This window comes from Melanotaenia boesemani, chromosome 21 (genome assembly GCF_017639745.1).
Source record: "Melanotaenia boesemani isolate fMelBoe1 chromosome 21, fMelBoe1.pri, whole genome shotgun sequence".
In the NCBI taxonomy this organism is placed as follows: Eukaryota; Metazoa; Chordata; class Actinopteri; order Atheriniformes; family Melanotaeniidae; genus Melanotaenia; species Melanotaenia boesemani.
This window is the reverse complement of record NC_055702.1, coordinates 24,969,821-24,980,738: the sequence shown is the minus strand read 5'-3', so window position 1 is coordinate 24,980,738 and position 10,918 is coordinate 24,969,821. Positions and strand designations below refer to the sequence as shown.

Genomic DNA, 10,918 nt, shown 5'->3' with positions numbered 1-10,918 from the left:
GTCCAATTTCCCCTTGGAAGAAGTTAACTTCTTTCATCTCTGTAAGGAAATCCATCTGAGACATATAAGTTAATGAAGCATTAAAAAGCAAAGTTGTTGAGTTGTGTCCATCTGTTCCTTTCTCTGTAAAGGGAACAATGTTCCAATTTTCATGTCCTTGAAAGCCTTGTACAACTGTGGCATTGTGCGAACAGTTGTAAACACCAGATGATTAACTTTAAGGATACGCTATCCCAAAGTTTTTCCGCTCAAGCGATTTCTTTAGTTTATGGTATTTTTTCATCAGTATTGATACTGATACTTTCTGCCTCTTAAAGGAAAATCACACAGTTGTGCAGTGTGCATTTATATCTTTATTCCAAGGGCAATTTAATATGAATAAAACTCATGGACATAGATTCTTAAAAGAAATGCTTAGAAAATTATAATGATATATTAATGATTAAATTAGATCAAAATAACATGAAAATAAAAAGTTTAAAATGATGAAATAATTAGACTACAAATTTAATAAAACATAATGCTCAAGAACCTGCAATATTAAAACACAACATCCTGTACTGAAGTATTAATTCCAGAGTATCAGTATGCTCATTAATGAACTTACTACATGAGTAAGCTACCGCGATGGACTGGCGACATGTCCAGAGTGTGCTATTTCTTGTTTTTATTTCTTTTATATAGCATAGTATAGTCTTTTATATATAGTATAACATAGCAGAGACCTTTTTTTACTTAAAGATGTATGTTAAATATTTATTGTCTGCACCTTGGGTCTGAGTGAAACGCAATTTCGATCCTCTGTATGTCTTGTACATATTGCAGAATTGACAAATAAAGTGACTTTGACTTTGACTAAATGTCTCGCCTGCTAATTGCTGGGATAGGCTCCAGCTAGCACGACCCAGAATTGGAATAAGTGGTGTGGGTGTTCAACCTGCGGCTCCTGAGTTGCAAGTGGCTCTCTGGACCTTCCACAATGGCTCTTAATACATGGCTAAAAATGCTAAAGAACTAATGTACCATATCCCATCTGCATTAAAAACAGCAGCCATCAGATCTCTACTGAAAAAACCCACCCTGGATTCAGAAGTTCTCTCCAACTACAGGCCCATCTCTAATCTTCCATTTCTGTCAAAAGTTCTGGAAAAAATGGTTGCAGCACAGCTTCTCGTTCACCTCAAACACAATAACCTGTCTGAAAAGTTTTAGTCTGGCTTCCACCCTGGCCACAGCACAGAAACAGCACTGGTCAGGGTTACAAATGACCTCTTGATGGCATCAGATAATGGCTCCCCATCCCTACTCATCCTCCTGGACCTAACAGCTGCATTTGATACAGTCGGCCACAACAACCTCCTCCACCATCTGCAACACACTATTGGTCTCTCAGAAAATGTCCTTAACTGGTTCATATCATACCTCACAAACAGAACTGAGCATGTTGCCCTGGGAAACTCAAAATCTCATACTCATAATGTCACCTGTGGTGTCCCTCAGGGCTCTGTGTTAGGCCCCACCCTTTTCACCATCTACATGCTCCCCCTTGGCAATATTATCAGCAGACATGGAATATCCTTTCACTGTTATGCTGGTGACACACAGCTCTACTTCAAAACAACCCCCACCATCTCTGCTCCCCTACAAACATCCACACTGATCACCTGACTGGAGGAGATAGAGGCATGAATGAAGCTAAATTTCCTTAAGCTGAACAGTTCAAAAACAAAAGCCATTCTTTTTGGCACTGCACACCAGCTCTGCTCCTCCACCACCAGCATCAGCTTCTCTGACCAAAACATCCCCCTTTCCACATCTGCCTCTAACTTGGGTGTTAAAATGGACCCTCACCTTACCTTTGACGCCACATCAAACATCTCTGTAAGACCTCATTCTTCCACCTCAAGAACATCACCAAACTTCGTCCAACACTCACCCTGGCAGGTGCAGAGAAGCTCGTCCCTGCATTTGTCTCATCCAGGCTAGATTCCTGTAATGCACTCCTCATCAGGATCCCTGGCAAGAGCATTCAGAGACTGCAATACATCCATTACAGTGCTGCCAGGATCCTGATGAGGGTGCACAAGCAAGATCATATCACCCCCATCCTGAAAACTCTTCACTGACTCCCGTTCCACTCAGGATAGAATACAAGGTCTCCCTCCTCACCTGCCAGTGCATTCATAGACATGCCCCTCTTTACCTACAGGAACTCGCCACCCCTCACAACTCCTCACGAACCCTCCTTTCTCCAACTACAAACACCCTCCAAGTTACCGGAACCAAGCATTCTTGCCATGGGTGATCGGGGCTTTTCAGCCACTGCCCCAAGACTGTAGAACACCCTACTAGACCACCTGAGAAGTCCACAGTCTTTAGAAGTTTTTAAGCAAAACAAAATTTATTTTATTATTTTATTTTTTTATTATTCCTCTTTTCTGTAAGCACTTTGAGATTCCCTATAATATAAAGTGCTATACAGATAAAATTTATTAAATTAATTTTAAGTTGATCTGGTCTTTTGTCTGCAAGGCCTGCCGCTCAGGTGTTGCTGTACCTGGGTTAATCCTCTGCTAGCTGACTCGGCTAACGGCGCAACCGCTGCTCCTTGGCGACTTTGTGGTCTCACGGCTTGTCGTGGCTGGTTCAGCGTTGGATCCCTTGGCTACCTGTACAGCACGGCTTTTCCAAGCCCGGTGATCGGCTGCTTCTGTGGTTGGCATCGTGGTATGCGGTCCGGCTTGTTGTGCGGCCGGCCGTGCTACGCTTCCTACTGGCTTCGGCGGACGAGGTTTTGTGGCGCTGGCTGCGTCCATCTGGCCAATTGGATTATTGTTTGACATTTTGGTGGCTTTTATGGTTAGTCGCTGGCTGACCATCCAGTCGGACTATTTTTTTTTTCCTTCTTTCTTTCCCCTCCGTGGATCTCTGTCGATCTGGTCGTGTCGCTGTGTGTTTACAAACGCAATCAGCGGCTTAAAGACCTCCACAGCTCGGACTGGCCGCGGCGCCGGAGCTTTCCTGGTTGTGCACGTTCTGTCTTGAGTCTATGTGCTTTTACTCGTTGTAACATGCGTTTCTCCATACTAACTACATTGTCCTTCTGGACTATGCTACTCGGATTTGTCCTGCACACACAGCCAGAGGCTGTCAGACCTGCCTGCAAGCCCCCACCTGGACCTGCTATAGTGCTGCGCTATGGGAGTACAATGGACTTTACCCTACAGCCTACAGATGTCTCATCCTTCTGGACTACGATATCTCTCGGACATCCTACCACTCAGGTATTTTATCTTATTCCGTCCTTTTCATCCATGTTGCTGCAGCAGCTCTCTGACTCTAACTCTCTGTTCGTGGTTATGCCTTCAGTAAAGGTTAAACAACGACTTTCCCTCGGTGCTGCCCTCTGGCGCTTGTTAATTATTCTCATGCTTTTTATCTCTGGGAATGTTCACCCAAATCCTGGTCCTGGTATAGATAATCCTACTGCTACTTCACAACTGTTATTCAGAGACTTCTGTAACCGCAAATCCCTGGGGTTTTTACATGTAAATATCTGCAGCCTGCTAAATCCAAAGCATTTTGATCATTTAAAAACACTGTTACATACTGCTAATCCTGATGTTTTAGCTGTTTCCGAGTCCTGGTTAAAAAAAAGTGTCACTGATCAGGACATATTTATACCAGGTTATAATGTATTTCGTAAAGACAGAGCCACTAGGGGCGGTGGTGTAGCCATGTATATTAAAGATCATTTGCAATGTGCTGTTGTTCTATCTAAGTCTGTCCCCAAACAGTTTGAGTTGCTGATATTAAAGCTTAGACTTTCAGCCAGTTTTGTTCTCACTGTTGCTGTCTGCTACAGAGCACCTTCTGCACCAGCTTCTGCACTCTCAGCCATTAGTCAGCTCCTTGTACCATTCACAACCTCTGAGTTTGTTCTTTTGGGTGATTTAAACTGGGATATGGTTAACCCTCCTGACACCGTTTTGCAGCAATTTGATGCTCTAAATCTTACTCAATTAATATCTGAGCCCACCAGATCAACTCTAAAATCTCCCTCATCTTCCACGCTGATTGATCTCATTCTCACCAACACCCCATCTAACTATCAGTCTGGTGTTTTCAGCCAAATAAGCGATCACTGTGCTATTGCCTGTGTACGCATTGGCTGTTCAGTCAAAAGACCCCCAGTCATTGTAACCAAGCGCTCTCTCAAGAATCTTAATATGCAAGCCGTTCTTCAGGATGCTGAGGCGGTGACCTGGGATAGAGTTGGCTCTGCTCCCTCCCTGGATGAGGCATGGTGTTTTTTCAAAAATACATTCAGTCTAATTGTGAATAAACATGCTCCTTTGAGAAAATGCAGAATTAAGAATCGTTATAGCCCCTGGTTTTCCCATGATCTGGCTGAACTTATCCATCATAAGAACACCCTCTGGCGGAAAGCCCGCTCCACACAATCCCCGGCGGACTGGCTTGCCTTTCGGCAACTCAGGAACAAAACAACACAGGCCATCAGGAATGCTAAAATCTCCCATTTTAAGGAGAAATTTTCCACCTGTGGCTCTGATGCGAGGAAGTTCTGGAAAACCGTCAAGATCATGGAGAATAAGCTTGCCTCCCCTCAGCTACCAATCTCTATGATATTCAATGACGTTGTTATTACTGATAAGGCTCGTATGGCTTCACTCCTCAACCATCACTTTGTCAATGCGACCCAAGTTTCCCCTGTCTCAGGTCCAGATTTGGCTTCAGCAAGTGAGGTTGACTCAGCCTCATTAGATTTTCAACCTTCTCCATTGAACAACACACCTTTTTCCTTCTCACCTTTCTCCATCTTAGAAGTGCAGGATGAGCTCACTAAGCTGGATCCAAACAAATCTGCTGGCCTTGATGGTCTTCATCCCAGGTTCTTGAAAGCAGCTGCTCACATTATTGCAGCACCTGTCTCAAGTCTGTTTAATAGGTCCTTGCAGTACTCCATCCTCCCCCCCCGACTGGAAATCAGCCATGGTTTCTCCACTCTTCAAAGGTGGCTGTGGCACGGATCCAAACTGCTACCGACCCATCTCCATACTTCCGTGTTTAGCCAAGGTCTTGGAGAAGCTAGTGCTCAAACAACTAAACTGCTTCCTTGACTCAAACCACATTCTATCTGACCTGCAGTCTGGCTTTCGGCCTGGCCATGGATGTATAACAGCCACCGCGAAGGTCCTGGATGATGTCATCACTGCACTAGACTCCAAGCAGGTCTGCTTAGCCACCTTTATTGACCTTGCCAAGTCATTTGATTCAGTTGACCATAAGATCCTTCTACAAAGGCTCTCCAGTATTGGTCTGTCCATCTCCTGCTGTGACTGGTTCTCCAGCTTCCTTTCTGACCTTGCCCAGTTAGTGAAAACAGAAAATATCATGTCAGAACCACTCATTATTTCCAAAGGTGTGCCTCAAGGGTCTATTTTGGGCCCCACCCTTTTCTCCATTTACATCAATGACATAGATAAAGCTGCTGGCAGCTCTCGGATCCACCTGTACGCCGATGATACCATTCTGTATTCAGTCGGCCCCTCCCCACAAGCTGCTGCAGCTGTTCATCAACTCAGCCTCACTTCAGTAGAGCAGTCCTTCCACAACCTTCACCTTCGCCTCAACTCCAGTAAAACAAAGTGCATCCTTTTTAGTTGGAAAACTGGCGCTGACACCCTACCAATACTCACCTGCCTAGACGGCACGGCTTTGGATTATGTCAACTCCTATAAGTACCTGGGCATCTGGCTGGATTCATCTCTGTCATTCGTCACCCACATAAATAATCTCCAAGCCAAAATAAAAGCCAGACTAGCGTTTCTTTTCCGTAATAAAGCCTCTTTCACTCACGCAACCAAATGCACTTTAGTCAAACTGACTTTACTCCCAATTTTTGACTATGGCGACATCATTTATAAAATGGCGTCAAGCGCAGCCCTTAAAAAATTAGACACTCTCTACCACTCAGCCATACGCTTTGCCACAAACGCCCCTTTCCACACCCACCACTGTGATCTCTATAAATTGGTGAGCTGGCCCTCCCTTCACACTCGGCGACTCCATCATTGGTTTCTTTTTATTTGCAAGTCAATCTTACACAAGACACCTTTCTATCTCTCATCTCTTCTCCACCTCGCTCGCAGCACTTATCACACCAGGTCAACTGAATTTATTAAGCTCATCATTCCCAAAATTGCCACTGTTTTTGGCCGTAACGCCTTCCACTTTGCCGCTGCAAATGACTGGAATACACGGCAGAACACTCTCAAACTTCCAGCTCTGATATCTGTTTCTCTGTTTAGACAGAGACTTCAACAGATTATTGTAGATACTTGTTCCTGCTGACGATGCTGACTCTCCCCTATATACAAACATTTCTCCACTACTTTTTCTCTCACATAGATCCGTCTTATATACTGTGTTCTACTCCCTTTCCCCCTTTCATTTTTTATATTTGTACTCACTCTGCACTTTTTTTAATTTGTATTGTATTGTTGCATTGTGATCCTGTGTATGCACAGTTGTATGTTTGTATGTATGTACGTTATTTATTCCTGCTGGGGCCTCTTGGCCAGGTCATGTTTGTAAATGAGAACTGGTTCTCAAACATTTTTTTTACCTGGTTAAATAAACGTTCAATAAAAAATAAATTATTATTATTATTATTACTATTATTATTATTAATGTTTTTAAATATAGATATAATAACAGATGCAGGTTGTTAGCAATTTTTTTTCATTTTTTTTTTCATGGAATTATTGTGTTGAATTTTCACAACATAATGACATTAAACGTACCAGCAAGATTTCTTTTAGTTATTTTTCTTGTTATTAGGTTGGAAATTATGGGCTTTTTTTTTTGTTCATCATACAAATCTCTACATCCCACAGAAGAAAGTCTGTCTTTTCTCTTTTTGCAACAGTTGTGTTTTTCTTTATTTTAAAACCTAAAAATAGAAATAAAATGTGGTTCTTCACATTGACAACACATTTTCTGTGGTAGATTTTTTTTATAAAAAATTATAAGATGTCTTCTTTTAAAAGGTCTCATATCTTTTGCAGCTCAGAACGAGTTTTATTTAGTTGGGTTGAGGGGAAAATGGCTGTTTGGATTATGAAGGTTGCAGACCCTTCTAGGCTACCCAGGTACTCCAGACCTCCCACAGGAAGGAATGTTTGAGATCAAACTCCACCCACAAAGATTTGATAAGGAACCTTTTTGCAATGAAACCCTGCTAACCACCACACCATCTATCAACCCTCATGCAAAGACACCTGCTTCTGAAGGAGCTGGAGCTGGAATTCCTGTCTTCTGGCTCTTTGTTTCCATCCCACAGACCAAAAACCCAGCTTGGATCTATTTATGCCTATATGTCAGTCCTATGATTCAGGCACGAATGAATGAAAGTAGGTGCTGCTATTATCACAAAAATTGCATAAAAATACAAAAAAGAATTTAAATGAATACAATCCCGATAGCTCTGATTAGGACTGTAGGTTAGTAAAAGTTTTGCACTTTGAAAGTGAAAAAAAATATATATATAAATGATTTTTATGGTCCTTTTTCTATGTGCAGTTTTCTTGGGGGAACATGGAAGGTTAAGAAAGAAAATGACCAGAAATAATTTGCCTTCTTTTTAAGAACCTAAAAATATGTTTCTCTTTTATTTTATCTTAATTTCAAATTATATCTGACATGTCTGATAAGGTAAGGAGGTAAATGACTTATTGTAGGAAATGTGACATCTGAAGCTGCACTGACAGGAAGTAGGTTACTGTGCTACGTTAGCTGTTCAGCTACATGTCATACAGCACTGCCACCAAGTGGTGACTTCAGAGAACTGAACTGTTTGGCCAGTGTTGGTTGATCATGGCCCTTCGGTGTGTTGCAGGTCTGTTAGGAATGGTGGCCCACATGATGTTTACCACAGCCTTCCAGCTGACTGTAAGTCTGGGCCCAGAGGACTGGAAACCTCAAACATGGGACTACAGCTGGTCATACATGTAAGTCAAGGTTTCTTCACTCAGTCATCCTCTTTCACTGCTGCTTTATCCTCTTACAGGGTTTTAAAGGACATGGATTGGTAATTAAAGGAAGAATATAGTAAAACAAGTGGGAAAAGTAAGTTCCTTTGTTACATGCAAAGATTTTTTGAAAAACCTGGATGCAATTATTTGTTAATTTCATAAACCGATATTTGCTTCATAATGAAGCAAAGGAAACATAATAAATGTTCAAAATTATACATTTTTATAAATGTTACATGATGTCTGAGGAGGGTGTGGAATTTAACCAAATCCTGAAAAAAGTAGACACACCTTATAATAATGTCAGTAACAACATGTTGTTTAGATATAAGCTCATAGTTCCAAATCAATATGATCTTACTGAACAAAGAGGCCAACATGAAATTTGTCCTTTTCTTAGTTTGGCGTGGAGTTCCTTCACGGCCTGTATGGCGTCCTCGGTCACTACCATCAACCGCTACACCAAAACCATCCTGGAGTTCAAGCACAAGCGCAGGAACATTGAGAAGAACCTGAAGATCAAGCAAAAGCTGTTGAAGCTGGACTCTCTGGAGCAGGTGTGGGACATGTACATCAGCTCGATGCCGAGCACCACCGAGGAGCTGCTGGACCTGTCGTCAAACGGCCGCAAACTCTCCAACGCCTCCATCTTCCTGGACCTTAATGACCTTCCTGATCCACAGGGAGAGGAGTACTGCTAGACCAGCAGGGTGCAGCATTTTCAAACTTCAGCATGTCACTGTCATGTTCAGTGCAATGCAGTAACTTTACTGTAAACAAACTGAGACCCTGGTTGATGGTTAGTTATTCCACCACAATCCTAATACCACATGATTTGGCTAGCATACTAGTCAGCAGTTTCAACGTTTAACAGACAGAACAAAGTTAGCAATAAGTTAAATTCATTTCTAGTCCACCTGATAAATACAAGTCTGACATTCGCTTTAACCTGGGTTCATCCATTCTGCTTGACAGCATCATGAGAACAGATGATGTCAAACTGTGCCAAAAGGCCATTTTGGAGACCTCACCTGAACTAAAACCTCTAATTTTAATGTTCTGGCTCACTTCATCAAAGGTGGTCTTTACAGATATAACATTTATAAATTATAGTAATGATGTGATAGAGGTTTAGAGCTAAAACTTCACAATTATGAAGGGAAAAGCCTAAACCTTTTTCATTGATGGTATGTACCATTTTTAATTATTCTTCATTAAGAACACATATTTATGCATTTAATGTATTCATTGTTTATTATGAGTATCCAGGTGTCTGTGTCTAAAACAACAGACACAGGGCTTAAAGAGTTAAAACTCTGTTTTGGTCTTTATCAGTTTCTGAGTGGCATAACTGCATCTTTAGCTTGCTAGATGTTTAAGGTTCATCAATTTGTTGCTGAAGATAGCTGTAAAATATCAATTAAATCCCAAAAATTTCCTTAAAGACACTATAAAACCTGAATAGCTCATTATGATTCTCTGGATTCATTACAGATAATAAACAGAAGGATTAGCAGGGCTGATATGATAATGGCCCTGCTAATGATAAGTTTGTTTGTTTTTTTATGGGTAATTTGTTATCTTAATTTGAATTTATATGAGATTTGTTTTCCAAAATATATTTTTACAGTCAATAATGCAGAAAATTCTACAAACACTGAAATATTCGAGCCACGGTCAAAGTAGAAGTGAAGGATCTCAGCATGGCCGGTGAGCTGATTCCTCATATTCCTTGATAACTTGTCTAAAACCCAAACTGTTCATGGCAGAGTTTGAATGTTAAATGTTTTGGTTCAAGTAATATTGTCAGACATTTATGAGTAAAGTTGTGTAATACTGCCAAATGTAGTTATACATACATATATATATATGTATATATATATATATACATATATATATATATATATATATATATATATATATACAATATATATACATTTTGCCAGAACAGTGGCATTGCTGTGAGGCCATCATTAGGATGAAAAGTATCACATAATGAGGGCACATGGTGAGAGATTTTCCTTAATTCTTACTGAACCTGTAAAAGATTTATTTGGTTTACCATAAATAAGTTCAACCTCAAAGCTCAACATTTAGCATTTATTAAATATTTAAAACCTTCTGATAATAGTCTTTCCAGGTCTTTCAAACCTGTAAATGTTTGAAGGCCTAATTAAGCCTTTAACCAAGCTAGCTGACAAGTTAGCTTGTTAGCTTACACCTTTGCCTAAGAGCTTCGTTAGCTAGCTTGGTTACAACAAAAACATAGCAAGCATTTGTGAGTCGATATCATTTAAAATCACCAAAATTATCACAAAAAAATTACCAATAAAATGTTAATAAAAAATTTTTTTTAAAAATACCATTAAAATTATCATATGACCTTTTTTATTGCATACCTTCTGTTCAGACTTTATTGATACCAAGCTAAAGTGAAGGTTTTCCTCAGCAGTGGTCTCTGTTGTTTACTTTAAAGACATTAATACTTACTGTGTTTACATGGACACAAATATCCTGGTTTTGTGTCTTATCCTCATAAAAAATATTCAGGATGTGACATGTTTGTGATTCTAATGGTATTTTTTATCATCTGTGTTTTAATGTCTCACAATCCCAGCAAGCTGTGTTCCCTTACTAGTTCATGTACCAGGATTTTTAAAGAGGTAAGATAGTTTTTCTCCCAGTTTCTACAGCCAGGACAAGATGTCTTTGACGAGAAAACAACCAGAGCAGTCGATGCTATGCTAATACTAAAAATGCTACATCTAGCACCTTTAGAGTATTGTGTTGAGCCACATGTCATGTGTTTCAGTCCTCTGCACTGGTTATAAATACAACATACCTCTGCCTAGAAGCAATAC

The 10,918-nt window shown here is 40.6% G+C and overlaps 1 protein-coding gene across 1 annotated transcript; it reads left to right on the top strand.

The window, feature by feature from the left end:
• Positions 1–7,847: 7,847 nt before the first annotated feature.
• LOC121632888 (germ cell-specific gene 1-like protein) lies at positions 7,848–9,214 on the top strand. The gene is made up of 2 exons (XM_041974684.1): positions 7,848–8,033; positions 8,458–9,214. Exons 1-2 carry the CDS (start codon positions 7,900–7,902, stop codon positions 8,756–8,758), a joined length of 435 nt encoding a protein of 144 aa, XP_041830618.1. The 5' UTR covers positions 7,848–7,899; the 3' UTR covers positions 8,759–9,214.
• The last annotated feature ends 1,704 nt before the right edge of the window (positions 9,215–10,918 follow it).

Bases quoted from the DNA above. Each gene is read 5' to 3' on its own strand.
- LOC121632888 (XM_041974684.1), top strand. From the start codon at position 7,900: ATGGCCCTTCGGTGTGTTGCAGGTCTGTTAGGAATGGTGGCCCACATG. The intron at 8,034-8,457 runs GTAAGTCAAGGT...TCCTTTTCTTAG, and splicing joins GACTACAGCTGGTCATACAT to TTTGGCGTGGAGTTCCTTCA.